Consider the following 21,663-nt stretch of genomic DNA (forward strand, 5'->3'; position numbering starts at 1 on the left):
CTGACTGCGTGTAATTTTGAAATGCTGCTGAGAGTGCTGTTCCATCTTGCCAGATAGAAAAGCTTATGATATGTGAAAATTGTTATTAGAATAAAATCAGTTCTGTGTTTTTTTTGTTTGGTGTTTTATGTTAATGTAAATATGGAGGAACTGAGTCAGGCTGATCACGTGGTATTTGGAATGCATTTGGTTAACAGTCATGGGAAATTTTAAATTTTGTTTTGCAACTTGGTCTTAACCCGAGGAATAGTGACAGATGTTTGGCTGACCCACATCACCCACTCACATTTAGTGTCAGATGTGTGCCTGTTACTGGCAGGCTGACAGAACAGCATGTAGGCATGATCGGGTAATGACGACTATAAAGGATTAATAATGTAGGTTGTCCTCGAGTGCTTTGTTTAGGTAGAGCCCCAGTGGAAAATGTGTGGTTCATTCATTTTCTTGTCTGCATGTAGTCACTACTAAATCCTTAGATGTGGCTCTCTCTGCACTACTGTGAGCTATGAAATAATCAGAGTTGAATTAAAAATGGAAAAAATAAGAATATTCTCAACAAAGTTTGCTTTATTAAAAATTACAATGATTGGAATATTTTTGTGTACTCTATCATTTTGACAAATTGTGCTTATATTATAACTCTGTTCCTTTGTCTGGCTTCCTGTAAAACTATTTAAAATATGGGAAGGGCTTTTGTAATTTGTGCCTCAATATAAGCAATCCTCTTGAGAGGCAGATAAATCTCTGATATAGCATACTGATAACGTTGCTAGTGAGGCAGATTTTTTCAATATCGAAACATTTTAGTTTTCTTATATAGGAATTGGAATTTTCATTGAAAGCACTGCAGTTCATTGTCTTTATTAGCGTTTTCATGTTTACTGTTGCACTGAAACTTGCTAATTGTACCACAATGTGTATGGTTTATTCTTAGTTTCAGATAAATATTAGATAGCCATGTCTAATAGCGTGTGGGACGAAGTCAAGAGAAAGAAGTATGAAGACTGAGGTGGGAGGAGTGCACTGTTAATTCAGTCCCACTTCTCCACAGGTCACAGCATATCAATAAATTTTCCCACTTACCGAAACAGCCAATTAGATACGCTATTTGTCCCCAGAATAAAACAAACCAACCAGGTTTCTTTAATCAACAACAAAATTAACTGTTTATTATAAAACCAAGTCTTAACCAATAATGAAGTAAATATATATATATGAATTGAGATATTAAAGCTCCTTATTTTTTCCTAGCCCTCATGCATATGCACATACATCCAAAAACCGGTTAACTGGGGGGAAAAAAAGGGATTTTGGTTTCCAGCTGTTTCATAGGAATAAAAGAAATAAAAAAACTTAGACTGCTATGATCTGGCGAGGTATCCCAAAGTCGAATAGTTGGATGCCACTCGAAGTCTTTCCAGGCGAGGTTGATGAACAATGTGTGATGGGTAGGCGTTCAAAGAACTTGAACGGTAAAAGGTTTCACATAGGTCTACCATCAGGGGTGTAATGGCAGGTGTCAGTTCTCACATTTGATGCAAAACACGGGTGAGGTCCCGGAGGACTGGAGAATTGCTAATGTTGTCCCCTTGTTTAAGAAGGGTAGCAGGGATAATCCAGGTAATTATAGACCGGTGAGCCTGATGTCAGTGGTAGGGAAGCTGCTGGAGAAGATACTGAGAGATAGGATCTATTCCCATTTGGAAGAAAATGGGCTTATCAGTGATAGGCAACATGGATTTGTGCAGGGAAGGTCATGTCTTACCAACTTAATAGAATTCTTTGAGGAAGTGACAAAGTTGATTGATGAGGGAAGGGCTGTAGATGTCATATACATGGACTTCAGTAAGGTGTTTGATAAGGTTCCCCATGGTAGGCTGATGGAGAAAGTGAAGTCGCATGGGGTTCAGGGTGTACTAGCTCGATGGATAAAGAACTGGCTGGGCAACAGGAGACAGAGAGTAGCAGTGGAAGGGAGTTTCTCAAAATGGAGACGTGTGACCAGTGGTGTTCCACAGGGATCCGTGCTGGGACCACTGTTGTTTGTGATATACATAAATGATTTGGGGGAAAGTATAGGTGGTCTGATTAGCAACTTTGCAGACGACACTAAGATTGGTGGAGTAGCAGATAGTGAAGGGGACTGTCAGAGAATACAGCAGAATATAGATAGATTGGAGAGTTGGGCAGAGAAATGGCAGATGGAGTTCAATCAAGGCAAATGCGAGGTGATGCATTTTGGAAGATCCAATTCAAGAGTGAACTATACAGTAAATGGAAAAGTCCTGGGGAAAATTGATGTACAGAGAGATTTGGGTGTTCGGGTCCATTGTTCCCTGAAGGTGGCAACGCAGGTCAATAGAGTGGTCAAGAAGGCATACGGCATGCTTTCCTTCATCGGACGGGGTATTGAGTACAAGGGTTGGCAGGTCATGTTACAGTTGTATAAGACTTTGGTTCGGCCACATTTGGAATACTGCGTGCAGTTCTGGTCGCCACATTACCAAAAGGATGTAGATGCTTTGGAGAGGGTGCAGAGGAGGTTCACCAGGATGTTGCCTGGTATGGAGGGCACTAGCTATGAAGAGAGGTTGAGCAGATTAGGATTATTTTTATTAGAAAGACGGAGGTTGAGGGGGGACCTGATTGAGGTGTACAAAATCATGAGAGGTATAGACAGGGTGGATAGCAAGAAGCTTTTTCCCAGAGTGGGGGATTCAATTACTAGGGGTCACGAGTTCAAAGTGAGAGGGGAAAAGTTTCGGGGGGATATGCGTGGAAAGTTGTTTACGCAGAGGGTGGTGGGTGCCTGGAACGCGTTGCCAGCGGAGGTGGTAGACGCGGGCACGATAGCGTCTTTTAAGATGTATCTAGACAGATACATGAATGGGCAGGAAGCAAAGAGATACAGACCCTAAGAAAATAGGCGACATGTTTAGATAGAGGATCTGGATCGGCGCAGGCTTGGAGGGCCGAAGGGCCTGTTCCTGTGCTGTAATTTTCTTTGTTCTTTGTTCAAAAGCCCTTTTTTAAAAAATGGAAGATTTCTGCAAATTCAGGGTTTCTTTGAAAATGCAGGAGGCAACAGTACCACTTCATACAAGCTTTAGCGTTTCAAGAGCAAGGATTCTTTTACATAAGAACCTAAGAAATAGGAGCAGGAGTAGGCCATTCAGCCCCTCAAGCTTGCCCCGCCATTCAATAAAATCATGGCTGATCTGTCGCAGGCTTCAACTCCTCTTTTGGGCCTGCTCCGCATAATCCTCGGCTCCCCAAGATTTCAAAAATCTATCTACCTCCTCCTTAAATACATTGAGTGACCTAGCCTCCACAACTCTCTGAGGTGGAGAATTCCAGAGATTCACCACCCTCTGAGAGAAGAAATTCCTTCGCATTTCAGTTTTAAATGTCCTTCTGATCTCCAGTTCCAATCTAATTCCAATTGCCAGCTTTAGTCCAAACCCATTGGCTTTTAAACAGTTCAAAACTGAAACCAAAACCTTCCAGAAATAAGTCACATGCCAAGTCATTAATTCTCTCTCGTCACTCAGAGGGTAGCTCTGAGGTCAAACCCCCTGCTGATTTCCTTGAAATTACCTAGTTTCTAGTATTTGTTCACTGGTCAAAACCAGGAACCTCTCGTTGACCTGGCCGTCCTTCCAAAACCATCCATAAAGTTAAGCTATCTCCAGATGTCTCAATGTCCACTGAAATCCTTTTCAGTTTTTAAAAATATAGAATCCCGAGTTTTAATACAAAAAATGGAAATCCTCATAACAGAAGAAAGAACTTGCATTTTTAAAGCGCTTGTTGTGACTTTAGGATATCCCAAATTTCATTACAGCCATTAAAGTACTTCTGAAGTGTACTCACTGTAGTAATATAGGGAAACATGGCAACAAATTTATATCGAGCACAAACAACAACAGATCCCCAAATATTCTGTTTTTTAAGTGATGTTGGTTGATAGAGGCAGTTGTAGGAACAGCCACCAATGGTAGAACAATTAAAATCAGAGATGTTCAAGAGGCAGGAATTGGAGAAGTGCAGAGATCCCAGAGGGCTGCAAGAGGTTACAAAGTTATGGAAGGATTTGAAAACCGGAATGAGAATTATTAAATCAAAATTTTGCCAGAAAAGGAGCAAATGTCCACACCATTTTCTTTTTTCATTCATTGTTGGGATGTGAGCATCACCGCAGGATTCCGAGCCTCTGCCCTGTTCCTGTAGCCACGGTATTTATATGGCTACTCCAGTTCAGTTTCTGGTCAATGGTAACCCTCAGGATGTTGATAATGGGGGATTCAGCAATGGTAACGCCATTGAATGTCTAAGTGGGATGGTTAGATTCTCTCTTGTTGGAGATGGTCATTGCCTGACACTTGTGTGTCATAGTCATAGAGTTATACTGCACAGAAACAGGCCCTTCGGCCCATCGTGTCTGTGCCAGCCATCAAGCACCCAACTATTCTAATCCCATTTTCCAGCACTTGGCCCATAGTTTTGTATACTATGGCATTTCAAGAGCTCATCTAAATACTTGTTACAATGTTGTGATGGTTCCTGCCTCTACCACCCCTTCAGGCAGTGCGTTCCAGATTCCAATCACCCTCTGGGTGAAAAAATCTTTCCTCAAATCCCCTCTAAACCTCCTGTCCCTTATCTTAAATCTATGTCCCCTGGTTATTCACCCTTCCGCTAAGGGAAAAAGTTTCTTCCTATCTATCCTATCAATGCCCTTCATAATTTTGTATACCTCAATCAGGTCCCACTTCAGCCTTCTCTGCTCCAAGGAAAACAACCCTAGCCTATCCAGTCTCTCTTCATAGCTGAAATGCTCCAGCCTCGGCAACATCCTGGTGAATCTCCTCTCCAGTGCAATCACATCCTTCCTATAGTGTGGTGCCCAGAACTGTACACAGTACTCCAGCTGTGGCCTAACTAGCATTTTATATAGCTCCATCATAACCTCCCTGCTCTTATATTCTATGCCTTGGCTAATAAAGGCAAGTATCCCATATGTCTTCCTAACCACATTATCTACCTGTGCTACTGCCATCAGTGATTTGTGGACAAGTACACCAAGGTCCCTCTGACCCTCTGCACTTCCTAGGGTCCTACCATCCATTGTATATTCCCTTGCCTTGTTAGTCCTCCCAAGATGCATGTGGCGTGAATGTTACTTGTCACTTATTAGCCTAAGCCTGGATATTATCCAGGTCTTGCTGCATTTCAAGATGGACTGCTTCAGTATCTGAGGAGTCATGCATGGTACTAAACATTGTGCAAATATCAGCGAACATCCCACTTTTGACCTGATGAATTCTCTCCATGGCCTCATCCCTCCCTATCTCTGTAAACTTCCTACAACTCAACATTGGAGGGATATTTTTACTAGCATTGTGGTGGATGTTGGACAAGAACTATGACAGATTAGAGCTGGTGAAACGGTCGGGAAAGATGGAGGTGAGGGAGAGGCTCACCTTAGATGCTATACGTGGGCTCAGATTATTGCATTAAGACCTGGACAACATCCAAGCTTTAGTTGATAAGTGGCAAGTAACTTTAGTGCAATACACATGCCAGGCAATGAGCATCTCCAACAAGAGAGAATCTAACCACCTCCCTTTGACATTCAGTGGCATTATCATCATTGAATCTGCCACCATCATCACTGACCGGATATTTTACTGGTGCACCCACTTAACTACTATTGCTACAAGAGCAGATCAGAGGCTGGGGATTCTGTGACGAGTGACTCACCTCCTGACTCCCAGAGCCTTTCCACCAGCTACAAAGCACAAGTCAGGAATAGGAACATGGGAACAGGAGTAGGCCATTCAGCCCATTGAGCCTGCTCCACTATTCAATAAGATCATGGCTGATCATCCACTTCAATGCCTTTTTCCCACACTATCCTCGTATCCCTTTATGCCATTGGTATTTAGAAATCTGTCAATCACTGCTTTAAACATATTCAATGACTGAGCTTCCACAGCCCTCTGGGGTAGAGAATTCCAAAGATTCACAACCTCTGAGTAAAGAAATTTCTCCTCATCTCTGTCCTAAGTGCCTTCCCCCTTATTTTGAAATTGTGTCCCTGAGTCTAGACTCCCCAACCATACGAACATATGAACAAACTAATTAGGAGCAGGAGTAGGCCACTCAGCCCTTCGAGCCTCCTCCATTATTCAATAAGTTCATGGCTGAACTGATTACTCCACATTTCTACCAGGGGAAATAACTTAACTGCATCTACTCTGTCTATCCCTTTAAGTATTTTGTCAGTTTCAATGAGATCACCTCTCATTCTTCGAAACTCTAGAGAATACAGGCCCAGTTTCCCCAATCTCTCTTCATAGGACAATCCCGCCATCCTGGGAAAAAGTCTGGTGAAACGTTGTTGCACTCCCTTTATGGCAATTATATCCTCCCTAAGGTAAGGGGACCAAAACTGCACACAGTACTCCAGGTGCGGTCAAACAAAGGTTCTATACAATTGAAGCAAGACTTCACTACTCCTGTACTCAAATCCTCTTGCAATAAAGGCTAACATACCATTAGCCTTCTTAATTGCTTGCTGCACCTGCATGTTAGCTGTCGGTGACTTATTGACAGCGACACCCAGGTTCCTTTGTACATCTACACTTTCTAATCTCTTCTTTTGGGCCTCCTTATCTCGAGAGACAATGGATACGCGCCTGGAGGTGGTCAGTGGTTTGTGAAGCAGCGCCTGGAGTGGCTATAAAGGCCAATTCTGGAGTGACAGGCTCTTCCACAGGTGCTGCAGAGAAATTTGTTTGTTGGGGCTGTTGCACAGTTGGCTCTCCCCTTGCGCCTCTGTCTTTTTTCCTGCCAACTACTAAGTCTCTTCGACTCGCCACAATTTAGCCCTGTCTTTATGGCTGCCCGCCAGCTCTGGCGAATGCTGGCAACTGACTCCCACGACTTGTGATCAATGTCACACGATTTCATGTCGTGTTTGCAGACGTCTTTATAACGGAGACATGGACGGCCGGTGGGTCTGATACCAGTGGCGAGCTCGCTGTACAATGTGTCTTTGGGGATCCTGCCATCTTCCATGCGGCTCACATGGCCAAGCCATCTCAAGCGCCGCTGACTCAGTAGTGTGTATAAGCTGGGGATGTTGGCCGCTTCAAGGACTTCTGTGTTGGAGATATAGTCCTGCCACCTGATGCCAAGTATTCTCCGAAGGCAGCGAAGATGGAATGAATTGAGACGTCGCTCTTGGCTGGCATACGTTGTCCAGGCCTCGCTGCCGTAGAGCAAGGTACTGAGGACACAGGCCTGATACACTCGGACGTTTGTGTTCCGTGTCAGTGCGCCATTTTCCCACACTCTCTTGGCCAGTCTGAACATAGCAGTGGAAGCCTTACCCATGCGCTTGTTGATTTCTGCATCTAGAGACAGGTTACTGGTGATAGTTGAGCCTAGGTAGGTGAACTCTTGAACCACTTCCAGAGCGTGGTCGCCAATATTGATGGATGGAGCATTTCTGACATCCTGCCCCATGATGTTCGTTTTCTTGAGGCTGATGGTTAGGCCAAATTCATTGCAGGCAGACGCAAACCTGTCGATGAGACTCTGCAGGCATTCTTCAGTGTGAGATGTTAAAGCAGCATCGTCAGCAAAGAGGAGTTCTCTGATGAGGACTTTCCGTACTTTGGACTTCGCTCTTAGACGGGCAAGGTTGAACAACCTGCCCCCTGATCTTGTGTGGAGGAAAATTCCTTCTTCAGAGGATTTGAACGCATGTGAAAGCAGCAGGGAGAAGAAAATCCCAAAAAGTGTGGGTGCGAGAACACAGCCCTGTTTCACACCACTCAGGATAGGAAAGGGCTCTGATGAGGAGCCACCATGTTGAATTGTGCCTTTCATATTGTCATGGAATGAGGTGATGATACTTAGTAGCTTTGGTGGACATCCGATCTTTTCTAGTAGTCTGAAGAGACCACGTCTGCTGACGAGGTCAAAGGCTTTGGTGAGATCAATGAAAGCAATGTAGAGGGGCATCTGTTGTTCACGGCATTTCTCCTGTATCTGACGAAGGGAGAACAGCATGTCAATAGTCGATCTCTCTGCACGAAAGCCACACTGTGCCTCAGGGTAGACGCACTCGGCCAGCTTCTGGAGCCTGTTCAGAGCGACTCGAGCAAAGACTTTCCCCACTATGCTGAGCAGGGAGATTCCACGGTAGTTGTTGCAGTCACCGCGGTCACCTTTGTTTTTATAGAGGGTGATGATGTTGGCATCGCGCATGTCCTGGGGTACTGCTCCCTCGTCCCAGCACAGGCATAGCAGTTCATGTAGTGCTGAGAGTATAGCAGGCTTGGCACTCTTGATTATTTCAGGGGTAATGCTGTCCTTCCCAGGGGCTTTTCCGCTGGCTAGGGAATCAATGGCATCACTGAGTTCCGATTTGGTTGGCTGTATGTCCAGCTCATCCATGACTGGTAGAGGCTGGGCTGCATTGAGGGCAGTCTCAGTGACAGCATTCTCCCTGGAGTACAGTTCTAGGTAGTGCTCAACCCAGCGGTCCATCTGTTTGCGTTGGTCAGTGATTATGTCCCCCGATTTAGATTTGAGGGGGGTGATCTTCTTGATGGTTGGCCCAAGAGCTCTCTTCATGCCATCATACATTCCTCTGATGTTTCCGGTGTCTGAGGCCAGCTGAATATGACTGCATAGGTGTTGCCAGTAGTCGTTTGCGCAACGCCTAGCTGTTCTTTGTGCAGTACTTCTGGCTGCTTTAAGTGCTGCGGATGTTAAATCGCTGGGGGCTTTCTTGTAGTTCAAAAGTGCAATGCGCTTAGCGGCTATGACAGGTTCCAGCTCTTCATTATGAGATTGAAACCAGTCTGCATTTCTCTTCGCACTTTTGCCGTAGGTGGTCAAAGCTGACTCATAGATGGCGTCTCTGATGTGGGCCCACTTGGTCTCAGCATCCCCTGTGGGAGTGTTTTGAAGGGCTGTTACAAGTGAATTTAGAAATTTTTGTAACAGCTGTGGGTGAGAAATTCTGCTCGTGTTGATGCGCGGGTGGCCCTTCTGCTTGGAATGATGCAACTTCTTTGGTCTGAGTCTAACCTTGCTGCACACCAGGGAGTGGTCGGTGTCGCAGTCCGCACTGTGGAAGCTGCGTGTGATTTGAACACTGTTTAAGGCGGCTCGCCTTGTGACAATGAGGTCTAGCTGGTGCCAACGACGTGATCTTGGGTGCCTCCATGAAACCTGGTGACAGGGTTTAGTGTGAAAGAACGAGTTGGTGATGCAGAGGTTATGATAGGTACACAACTCAAGCAGTCTCTGCCCGTTCTCATTCATCCTTCCAACGCCATAGTGCCCAAGGCAGGAGGGCCATGAGTCATGGTCGGCCCCAACCCTGGCATTAAAGTCCCCCAGCAGGAATAGGTGTTCGGTGTTGGGGATGCTGCTAATGATGTTATGGAGTTGTTCATAGAACTGGTCTTTAGCTTCAGGTGCGGAACAGAGTGTTGGAGCATAGATGCTGAGTAGGTGTACTGGACCAGAGGTGGTGAGCAGTCGGATGGACAGTATGCGTTCCGAGCCATTTGAGGGAGGCTCTATCATGCTGAGCAAGGAGTTTCTGATGGCGAAGCCCACTCCATGCTGTCTTGGTTCTTCAGGATCCCTGCCCTGCCAGAAGAAGGTGTAGTCTTGCTCTGCTAGAGAGCCACTCGCGGGGAGGCGAGTCTCCTGAAGTGCTGCAATGTCCACATTGAGTCTACTGAGCTCGTTGTTAATGATGGCGGTCTTCCGAGAATCGTTGATTTGTGTAAGGTCTTCCGACAGGCCAGGACACATAGTTCTGACGTTCCAGCTTGCAAAGCGAAGGGCTGGTACCTTCTTTCCTTTTTTCATGTTGTTTGGTGCGGTGTATCAGTCCACCTTTCGGGCAATGACCCTGAGCTCCAAGCACCCATTGAAGCAGGCAGACTGTGGCGGGACAGAACCTTATTGACCGGGGGCTGCCCGGTTTGAGGCGGGCGGTAGCTGTCCAGTGAGGTGCAATGACCTCTCCCACCGACAAAGGCAACCCGTGGCGCCCAGTTTCTACGCCAATTTATCTGGACTTCTAACCCGTAACTGCTGCCTTCCGTGTTGTTTCAGTCGCTGTGAGGCAACTATGGAGTGACCTCTCCATGGCGCATGCCTGGGCAAATTTATGGAGGTTGAGAGTTGCCCAGTCGTCAAAACCCCCCTCTCGGCCTTTCTGGTGGGGTCCAAAGGAGTGCAGGACACGACGTTTGGCACCAGTATGGCTGCAGGAACTGCCGGAAACATGCCAAAGGTGACACATGACCGCCTACGGGGTTCCGCTCCGGATTTTCTGTTAGGGTTTACTCCCTTAGCCTTGGTCTCTCCCGAGACGCCCACAAGGCAGTGGGGTTGTTGGGGCCCCTACACAGGTGTAGGATGGTGCCGGTGGGAGGAGGGGATGCAAGGGGGAGGGGTAGAGGGAGGGGGTGGGGGGGGGGTGCAGGGGAAGGGGGTGCGGGGTGAAGATGGTGCGAGGGGGGGGCGGGCTGGGACGGGGTTGTGAGGGGGTGAGCTGAGAGGGTGGAGCAGGGAAGGGGACGGGGGTGGGGGGGGGGTGGAAGGGGGGTAAAGGGGGGGGAGGGGGGGTGGAATCTGGTGCAGGTAATAATACCATTAGCCTTCTTAATTGCTTGCTGCACCTGCATGTTAGCTGTCGGTGACTTATTGACAGCGACACCCAGGTTCCTTTGTACATCTACACTTTCTAATCTCTTCTTTTGGGCCTCCTTATCTCGAGAGACAATGGATACGCGCCTGGAGGTGGTCAGTGGTTTGTGAAGCAGCGCCTGGAGTGGCTATAAAGGCCAATTCTGGAGTGACAGGCTCTTCCACAGGTGCTGCAGAGAAATTTGTTTGTTGGGGCTGTTGCACAGTTGGCTCTCCCCTTGCGCCTCTGTCTTTTTTCCTGCCAACTACTAAGTCTCTTCGACTCGCCACAATTTAGCCCTGTCTTTATGGCTGCCCGCCAGCTCTGGCGAATGCTGGCAACTGACTCCCACGACTTGTGATCAATGTCACACGATTTCATGTCGCGTTTGCAGACGTCTTTATAACGGAGACATGGACGGCCGGTGGGTCTGATACCAGTGGCGAGCTCGCTGTACAATGTGTCTTTGGGGATCCTGCCATCTTCCATGCGGCTCACATGGCCAAGCCATCTCAAGCGCCGCTGACTCAGTAGTGTGTATAAGCTGGGGATGTTGGCCGCTTCAAGGACTTCTGTGTTACCATTTAAGAAATACTCTGCACATCGATTTCTCCTACCAAAGATGATTATAAGAGACAGGATTTATAATCATCTTGAAAAGAATAAGTTCATTAGAGATAGTCAGCACGGTTTTGTGACGGGTAGGTCGTGCCTCACAAACCTTATTGAGTTTTTCGAGAAGGTGACCAAACAGGTGGATGAGGGTAAAGCAGTGGATGTGGTGTATATGGATTTCAGTAAGGCGTTTGATAAGGTTCCCCACGGTCGGCTATTGCAGAAAATACGGAAGTATGGGGTTGAAGGCGATTTAGAGCTTTGGATCAGAAATTGGCTAGCTGAAAGAAGACAGAGGGTGGTGGTTGATGGCAAATGTTCATCCTGGAGTTTAGTTACTAGTGGTGTACCGCAAGGATCTGTTTTGGGGCCACTGCTGTTTGTCATTTTTATAAATGACCTGGAAGAGTGTGTAGAAGGGTGGGTTAGTAAATTTGCAGATGACACTAAGGTCGGTGGAGTTGTGGATAGTGCCGAAGGATGTTGTAGGGTACAGAGGGACATAGATAGGCTGCAGAGCTGGGCTGAGAGATGGCAAATGGAGTTTAATGCAGAAAAGTGTGAGGTGATTCACTTTGGAAGGAGTAACAGGAATGCAGAGTACTGGGCTAATGGGAAGATTCTTGGTAGTGTAGATGAACAGAGAGATCTTGGTGTCCAGGTGCATAAATCCCTGAAGGTTGCTAACCAGGTTAATAGGGCTGTTAAGAAGGCATATGGTGTGTTAGCTTTTATTAGTAGGGGGATCGAGTTTCGGAGCCACGAGGTCATGCTGCAGCTGTACAAAACTCTGGTGAGACTGCACCTGGAGTATTGCGTGCAGTTCTGGTCACCGCATTATAGGAAGGATGTGGAAGCTATGGAAAGGGTGCAGAGGAGATTTACTAGGATGTTGCCTGGTATGGAGGGAAGGTCTTACGAGGAAAGGCTGAGGGACTTGAGGTTGTTTTCGTTGGAGAGAAGGAGGAGGAGAGGTGACTTAATAGAGACATATAAGATAATCAGAGGGTTAGATAGGGTGGATAGTGAGCGTCTTTTTCCTCGGATGGTGATGGCAAACACGAGGGGACATAGCTTCAAGTTGAGGGGTGATAGATATAGGACAAATGTGAGAGGTAGTTTCTTTACTCAGAGAGTAGTAAGGGCGTGGAACGCCCTGCCTGCAGCAGTAGTAGATTCGCCAACTTTAAGGGCATTTAAGTGGTCATTAGATAGACATATGGATGAAAATGGAATAGTGTAGGTCAGATGGTTTCACAGGTCGGCGCAACATCGAGGGCCGAAGGGCCTGTACTGCGCTGTAATGTTCTAAAAAAAAAAGTGATAACCTCACATTTTCCCACATTATATTCCATCTGCCACGTTCTTGCCCACTCACTAAGGCTGTCCAAATCCCCTTGAAACCGCTTGTTATGTGATGGAATACTCTCCGCTTGGATGAGTGAAGATCCAACAATAGTCAAAAAGCTCAATACAATACAGGAGAAAGTGGCCCACTTGATCAACACCCCATCAACCACCTTAAGCATTCAGTACCTCCACCACCAATGCATCATGGTTGCATTGTGTACCATGTACAAAATGCACTGTAACAACTGGTGAAGGGTTCTTTAACAGCACCTCCCAGACCAGCAACTTCTGTCACCTAAAAGGACAAGGGCAGCCGGTACATAGGAATACCACCACCTCCAAGTTCCTTCATCATCACTGGGTGAATATCCTGGAATTTACTACCTAACAGCACTGTGGGAGCACCTTCACATTGACTGCAGCAGTTCACCACCATCTTCTCAAGGGCAATTATAGATGGGCAATAAATGCTGGCCTTGCCAGCAATGCCCACATTCCATGAATCAATAAAAAATATTTTTAAAGAGGAACTCAGTGCCAGCCTAGATGATGATAGAATATACACAATACAGAGATGCGCATCTTCAGATACCCTTGTCAGTGATTATAGATGATCAGTTCACTTAATGGAGTCAGGGGTCAACAGGTTAAATATTTGTATTAATTACTCAAATGTTTAAAGTTTTTTTGAAAATATCTCCTGATTGAAATATTCTTAATTTGTAGATGTTCTGTTGCAAAATTGAAAATGGGAAGGAAAGATGCTGGTGCCTCTAAAATCCCAATCGATCACTACCGGAAACAAATAGGTACAGTAACATTCTAGATTATTACAGATATTACTTTTAATCCTTTAAATATTACATTTTATTGCAGATTGAGAAATAATTATAGAAATAGTTATGACTGCGCCATTTTTATATGTCATAATATTTTGCTGAAGGAATAGTCCGGGCCTTCTTGAGTATTCATTGAAAAATTACACTTTTAAAAAAAACAAAACTCCAATTTGCAATAGCCACTCCATAGTTTACAGAGTAGAGTTTCTGCTTTGGGCGTACTCAGTGATTTGGCCTACTCCTGCTCTGAATTCATATGTTCATAAATTGCGTCCAAAAGTTAGTTTTGATAAATGCCTTTCTTTCCTCACGTTTCCACTTAAATTCATTTGCATATCGCTGAATGTAAAATTTGCCAGGAACCAGTGCAGTCAGGCAGCATTTTATCCTGTAATTTCTTTTTCATGAACCTTTTGCTTTAAAAAGTATCCCTTGATATATTGAAGAGTGATAAATTTAGTTTAATTAAAACAGCTGAAAATGGGTTTATCACAAAAAATAAGCATTTTAATCAGAGTCACTAGTCCAGCACCTGTGAATAACTGATTTTAAATAACTGAAAATGACTTTATACAGCTCCAGTTCTATTTGTGTACAGAAGTCAGTTTCATACTAAGTTTAAAAAAGCTATTAAGGCATGCTATTTGGTGTTCTTGAATCCAAAAAAATCTTAATTTCCTTGAAGGCCTGCAAACCAGTGCGATTAGTGGAAATTCCCAATGGTGATTAAATCGATCAGGAGGATGGTTTGGTGCGCGTGTCCAACTCCTAGCACAATGTTTTTAAACTAGTGCAAATAATTGCAGAAATTCGATTTGCACTGAAACGTGTTTTGAGCTTAAAATTCCACAAACCTTTGCTCTGGTTTGGATCATTCGCAGCGAACTGCACTAAAAATAAAGTGCTATCAAGCAGAAAATCCAGGCCTGCGTATTTAAAGGAAACACCATCAACATGACCATCTGATCAGGACCCAGGTACCTCAAAAGCTGGTTTTTGTAATATTTTTCTGAGGGAAAATTTCTCTCAGTTTCTATGCCAGTCTCTATAGTCACCCCAGATACCTAAAGCCAAGAGGTTGGGTGGGTAGCTCAAATATAGGCCTGAACTAATGTACTTTGTGACAACAAAAGCCATCGGGTTTTGATTTCTGTATGAGGAATTAAATGTGTGCCCCTTGCAGCTGCTGGTGTTGTTACAGATTATGCTACTGCCCGACCCATAGAAAATTTTAAATGTTGTCAGATAATAGTTGCTTATTGTTCTCATAACATTGCACATGGTCAAGTAAAGGATCTCTGTCTTCCTGTAATTGTTGTTGTGCTTGTTTCTTCAGTCTCTAATTCTTTCCACTTGCACAGTTTCAGGAACATAGAAACATAGAAAATAGGAGCAGGAGTAGGCCATTCGGTCCTTCGAGCCTGCTCCGCCATTCATTATGATCATGGCTGATCATCAAACTCAGTAACCTGTTCCCGCTTTCCTCCCATATCCTTTGATCCCTTTAAGACCCTGCATTCCCGCTATAGCAAGAACAACCTTCCTCAGATAAGGAGACCAGAACTGCACTCAGTATTTCAGGTGTGGCTTCACCAAGGCCCTGTATAATTGCTGCAAGACATCCCTGCTCCTGTACTCGAATCCTCTTGCTATGAAGGCCAACATACCATTTGCCTTTTTAACCGCCTGTTGCACCTGCATGCTTACCTTCAGCGACTTGTGTACGAGAACACCCAGGTCTCATTGCATATTCCCCTCTCTCAGTTTATAGCCGTTCCGATAATAATCTGCCTTCCTGTTTTTGCTACCAAAGTGAATAACCTCACATTTATCCACATTATACTGCATCTGTCATACATTAGCCCACTCACTCAACTTGTCCAAATCACCCTGAAGCCTCTCTGCATCCTCCTCACAACTCAGCCTCCCACCCAGTTTTGTGTCATCTGCAAATTTGGAGATATTACATTTAGTTCCCTCATTTAAATCATTAATATATATTGTGAATAGCTGGGGTCCTAGCACTGATCCCTGCGGTACCCCACTAGTCACTGCCTGCCATTCGGGAAAAGGACCCGTTTATTCCTACTCTTTGTTTCCTTTCTGCCAACCAATTTTCTATCCATCGCAATACACTACCCCCAATCCCATGTGCTTTAATTTTACGTGCTAATCTCTTATGTGGGACTTCATCGAAAGCCTTCTGAAAGTCCAAATAAACCACATCCACTGGCTCCCCCTCATCAACTCTACTAGTTACATCCTCGAAGAATTCTAGTAGATTTGTCAAGCATGATTTCCCTTTCGTAAATCTATGCTGACTCTGTCCGATTCTACCACTGTTCTCCAAGTCCTCTGCTATACAATCTTTGATAATGGACTCTAGAATTTTCCCCATCCCCAGTAGGGGATGGGGAAAAGGTGGAAGCAAGTTATATTGCAGAGATGAGTAGTAGACTTATATAGATATAGATCGGTTGGAAACTTGGGTGGAGAACTGGCAGATGGAGTTTACTCGGACAAATGTGGGGTAATGCATTTTGGAAGATCTAATACAGGTGGGAAGTATACAGTAAATGGCAGAACCCTTAGGAGTATTGACAGGCAGAGAGATCTGGGCATGACCCACAGGTCACTGAAAGTGGCAACACATGTGGATAAGGTAGTCAAGGCATACGGCATGCTTACCTTCATCGGTCGGGGCATAGAGTATAACAATTGGCAAGTCATGCTGCAGCTGTACAGAGCCTTAGTTAGGCCACACTTGGAATATTGCGTGCAATTCTGGTCGCCACACTACCAGAAGGACATGGAGGCTTTGGAGAGGGTACAGAAGAGGTTTACCAAGATATTGCCTGGTCTGGAGGGCAATGGCTATGAGGAGAGGCTGGATAAACCTGGATTGTTTTCACTGGAACGACGGAGGTGGAGGGGCGACATGATAGAGGTTTACAAAGTTATGAGTGGCATGGACAGAGTGGATAGTCAGAAGCTTTTTCCCAGGGTGGAAGAGTCAGTTACTAGGGGACATAGGTTTAAGGTGCGAGGGGCAAAGTTTAGAGGGGATGTGCGAGGCAAGTTCTTTACACAGAGGGTGGAGAGTGCCTGGAACTTGCTGCCGGGGGAGGTGGTGGAAGCAGGTACGATAGCGACGTTTAAGAGGCATCTTGACAAATACATGAATAGGATGGTAATAAAGGGATACGGTCCCCGGAGGTGCAGAAGGTGTTAGTTTAGACAGGCATCAAGATCGGCGCAGGCTTGGAGGGCCGAATGGCCTGTTCCTGTGCTGTACTGTTCTTTGTTCTTTGAGACATGGGGGAAATTTTATCCTGGCGGCAGGGGTCTCTATGTCCAGAGGAACTGACGTCGATATCCCCACGTTGCCTTTTCTACAGAAGGCCTGCCGAATTAAATGCCAATCAGGCACTTAAGTGAACTGCGGTGGGCCTTCCACGGGTTCAAGGACCCCATCGTTGGAAGATCTGCCCTTGCAGATCTTCCGGCCGATCAGAGGCTGGAAGCTGTAGTGCCACTGCAGAGGCGCTGAGGAGCATCGCTGAAACCTGGCCTCAGGCAGGTCTGGGTGGGTGGGGTCTCGCGTGGAGTGGGTGGGGGTGTGTGAGGAGGATCGGCAGCAAGGACAGAGGGGTTGTCCTCGGTGGAACCCCTCTTCCCGATGCTGGGACCCTTGTTCAGGTACTAAGTGCCTTTTAATGAGGGAGCCCCCGGAACTGGGAAGCAGCCCACACACTTTTTCTAATTGCAGCTGCGGCGGGAAGAGGCCCTTAATTTAGGGTTAATTGCCCCGTTAAGGGCCTCAAATAATGGCGGGTCGGGAAGGCTGTTCACAGGCCTTCCCGCTCTGGACTAAATTTTGGCGGAGGTGGGAAACCCCCACCATCATCCCACCGGATTTTATGCTCTCCCTGCCTCCAAACCCCCATAGAGTTTGAAGCTCAACTCTGTTCTCCATACCTGAGCAAAAGGTCACTGCAGGGCCTAGAAGTAATACCAAATGCAGATTTCTGAGTATCAAAGAAAATGAACTCGAATGCTAGCGAGTTTTCATCTTCAGCATTTGTGTGATCGTGTCATAAATGTACAGTAGCTCTGAGGTAATTTTTCTCAATCCAGTGTATTTAAAGTGGAGTGTGGGTGCATTCAGAAGGCTAAAGGGAAGATACAGAAGTATTTCCTTGTGGTTATAGTGTCATGATCATGTAGTTTTTTTTTCCTTCTCCGGGAAATATGCGGTTTGCCTTTAAGGTTTGAAAAGTATCAGTATTGCTTTAAGAACCAGCAAGCCTCAGGAGTGAAAGGAAGGTGCCTTTTTGATGCCTTAGAAACAGCCACTTGGAGACTGCGATTCAAAGGGTGCATTCTCGTTACCATAGATACAGCCACTGGGAGTGAGTAGCAAGCGATACATTTGTTACAATTCAATTTTGAAATGGCTTTTCGTTGAAGACAGTTTGTTCTAACAGAGGACACAGACAGCTGTGGTATTTAGCACACCTGAAAAAGAGCTCACAACCATTTAAATTGAAGGAATAGGATTTTTAGTCTGTTTAATTATTATCTCTCAAAGTTCTAAAAAGAAATGTCAAGCCAAAACCGAGATCTCTGATAATTTAAACTGAAGGAAGGGAAGTTAGACTGTGACAATCTTTTATTCCTCAAAAAAACTCTAAAGTCAGATTGATTCTATTGAAAGCGTTCGCAAGTTGTTAATTGTTGAAATTCGTCGCCGAAGAAGGAAGCATCACCTACTGCTGAAGTTAGACTACGGACTGTTCTACTGTGTAAGAACCTTTTTCCCGCATCGGACGACTGTGAGGACTTCAAGCAACATTCTGTGAGGACTTCAAGCAACATTCTGTGAGGACTTCAAGCAACATTCTGTGAGGACTTCCAGCAACATTGGACTGTAAATTTGCAAGGACTCTAATTTTTTTCTATTTTAAATGCTGTTTATATCTTCATAATGTTTAAGAATTTAGTTCTTCTAATTAAAGAGTTAATTTGTTGATTTTTTTAAAGACACCTGGTTTGGTTAATAGATGGTGCAATTTGGCTGGGTCTTTCTTTAACTTGGAAAGTTTTAAATGATATGTTGGGCGATCTGTGGAGCAACGGGATTGAATTAACAGTGTGTTTCTCCCCCACAATCAGAATCGTATATTTTGATTGGGGGCTTCGACTGGAACGGTCGGTCGTAACAATAGAGAGTGGATTTCTGTCTCTCCAGAATACCCCCTGAACAGATATTGTCCTGTAAAACTGAATGTTTGTCCCCAACAGGCCCACATATTTCCATATGTATGCATGGTTCAATTAGAGAACATTCCAATATTGAAAGAATTGCAAAGAACTTTGTATTATCGTAGCAGCATTGAGATGATGAAAAAGACAGTGACGATTCTGTGTTTGTTGTTCTGGATTCCCATGTTGGAATGCCAACAAAGGGGGCAGGTGCAAAGGGCAATTATATACATTAGAAAGTAGTGCTTCTTCAATATAGCTATATTTTTACATCATCACCACACGTTTGAGAAGTAAGTCTGCAGTCCCTAAAAAAAAAAATCAGAATATCATAACTATTTACATACTTCCAGTCTTTGTAATTGGGGTGACACTTATGCATTGGAAATGATGATCGGCCATTTATATTGATATAAGGTGGGGAACAACTTGTAACATGGAGGAAAGCCCTTTCCGGCATCTCGTGATGCTGGTAACCAATGTGTGCTTGAGTGGGAAATGCTGAGCGAAAGCCAGGTTTGTCCAATACATAAGTTACAAGTGTCATGCAGACCCCCGCCTGCCAAGAATGAGGTATATTAATTGTCATATGAACACTGATCTTAATCTGTTGCTGGAGTGAAGAAAGGACTTGTAAAAAGAATCACCAGACACTTTGAGTCATAGAGAGATACAGCACCGAAACAGGCCCTTCGGCCCACCGAGTCCACGCTGACCGTCAACCACCCATTTATACTAAAACTACATTAATCCCATGTTCCCTCTCACATCCCCACCTTCCCTCAATTCTCCAGCACCTACCTCCACTAGGGGCAATTTTCTTTTACAATGGCCAATTTTACCTATCAACCCGCAAGTCTTTGGCATGTGAGAGGAAACCGGAGCACCCAGAGGAAACCCACGCGGTCACAGGGAGAACTTGAAAACTCCACACAGGCAGTACCCAGAACTGAACCCGGGTTGCTGGAGTTGTGAGGCTGCAGTGCTAACCACTGCGCCACCGTGCACTTGGCTGGAAAAACGTTTGCATACTAACACAGTGCTTGGAGAGACAAAGGACTGTTCCCTGGACCACTTAACCCAAAATGGACATTGAAGGTGAGGAAGCTTACATTCCAGGATGACTGCTAAAATGGCAGCATCCACAGACAGAAGTGGTCAAACCAGCTAGTCACATGACTAACCTGTTGGGCAACCTGCAGTTTATTTGAATTGTGCCACAGAGAAGGCAGTTGAAACTGAAGCTGGAGCAAGGAGGCCTCTCTCTCTCTCTCGCTTTCTCCCAAGCCACCGGACTCACAGAAGACACATAAACCTCAAAAGAGAAAAGACTCCGACCTCGAAACATGTTGAAGCGTGAGCTGGGCCCCAATGAGTAGCAGGACTGACCAGCAAACAAACACTTTACATTGAACTTAAAGGACTGATATTGCCTCAAACTTTTCCCCTTTATTCCTTCTACTTTTTCCGTCTCTATCTGCCTGTGTTTTTTGTGTATGCATGCTAGCATGGTCGGGTCGCATATTTGTAGTCGTTAATCTGATTAGAGTTTAAGATTAATAAACTTCTACCTTACTTGTTCAAATCCAAGAAAATCTGTCTGAATTGATTTCTTTGTCTTACCATTGGAAAGTGGTCAACAAGGATTCACTAAGAGGGGAGCTAAAACACGGTGTTTTTAAAAATGAGACCCTGTTACGGTTAAACCAGGCAAAGACTGAGAGGGAACCCCTAGACACCTGGTCATAACAGAAATTTGGGGGCTACCGTCCTGGATTTGACCCACAGACAAATGAGAAATTGGAGTGGGAAGTCAAATTGATCTCAAACAAAAAGAGAAAAGATTTCAAGACAGGTTTTCTTGTGGTTGTGGGTGCTAGAATACTAACATATCTGCGACTGAAGCTAGTAGCTCCCCAAGCCAGGGTGAAGTAAGTTGGGACAAGGCAAAGTCACTGTTTATGGAGGAGTTGAGGAAAATGGCTGAGCAGTGTGGGATCACTGTACGTGGCAAGGCGAGGAAGTCTGAATTCCTAAGACAAGTGGCCAACCATTTTTCCTTTGAATCTGAAGAAGCAGAAACAGGGTTAGAAGTAGACCCAGACAGGGGACTACGAGCAGCGATACAATTGGAACAAAGGAAACTTGAATTAGAAGACAGGGAAAGAGAAAGGGAGATACAGGAGAAAGAAAAAGAGAGACAGGAGAGGGAGAAAGAAAGAGCCTTCCATAAGGAACGTGAAGAAAGAGAGGAGAGAGTGAGAAAGCAAGACGGGTAAGAAAAAGAGAGGAAGGAGAAAGAACCTTGCAGAAAGAATGTGAAGAAAGAGAGCTGAAGCTGCTTGAGTTAGCTAGGGGAAAACAGAGTAACCCCAGTGAAAGCTTGGCCAGTATGGAGGAGCGTAATTCAGGGCTGGGTACAGAATTGTTAAAACTTTCCCAACTGATCCCAAAATTTAATGAGGGAGACATGGAAGCGTTTTTCGTGTCTTTTGAAAAACTGGCAAGGTAGTGAAAGTGGCCAGCTGAGGCTTGGACTCTGCTGTTAGAGTAAATTATTAGGAAAAGCCCATGAGGTTTATTCTATATTGCCAGATGAGAGCTCATCAAATTATGAACTGCCAAAAAATGCTATCGGGCCAAAAGTTTAGAACCTTCAAGAAGCAAGCTGATCAAACTTACCTGGAGTTTGAGAGAAATAAGCAGCTGGCTTTTGACCAGTGGCTGAGGGCTGTTAACGTACAGCTCAGCTATGAAAATCTCAGAGAAGTAATTTTGCCAGAGGAATTTAAAAACTCTCCCCCACTCTCCATAAAGACATGTAGAAGAACAGAAGACTCATAGAGCAAGGCAAGCCACAGTTCT

At 45.0% G+C, this 21,663-nt stretch overlaps 1 protein-coding gene across 2 annotated transcripts in view; it reads left to right on the forward strand.

Moving 5' to 3' along the window:
• triqk (triple QxxK/R motif containing) overlaps positions 1–21,663 on the forward strand; it is a 143,558-nt gene that overhangs the window by 42,509 nt on the left and 79,386 nt on the right. For both annotated transcript variants that reach the window (XM_068031610.1, XM_068031611.1), the window contains exon 2: positions 13,421–13,503. In XM_068031610.1, the coding sequence (XP_067887711.1) occupies positions 13,443–13,503 (61 nt within the window). In that variant the 5' untranslated portion in view covers positions 13,421–13,442. The remainder of the gene's footprint in view (positions 1–13,420; positions 13,504–21,663) is intronic.

Source organism: Heterodontus francisci, chromosome 5 (genome assembly GCF_036365525.1).
Source record: "Heterodontus francisci isolate sHetFra1 chromosome 5, sHetFra1.hap1, whole genome shotgun sequence".
NCBI lineage: Eukaryota > Metazoa > Chordata > Chondrichthyes > Heterodontiformes > Heterodontidae > Heterodontus > Heterodontus francisci.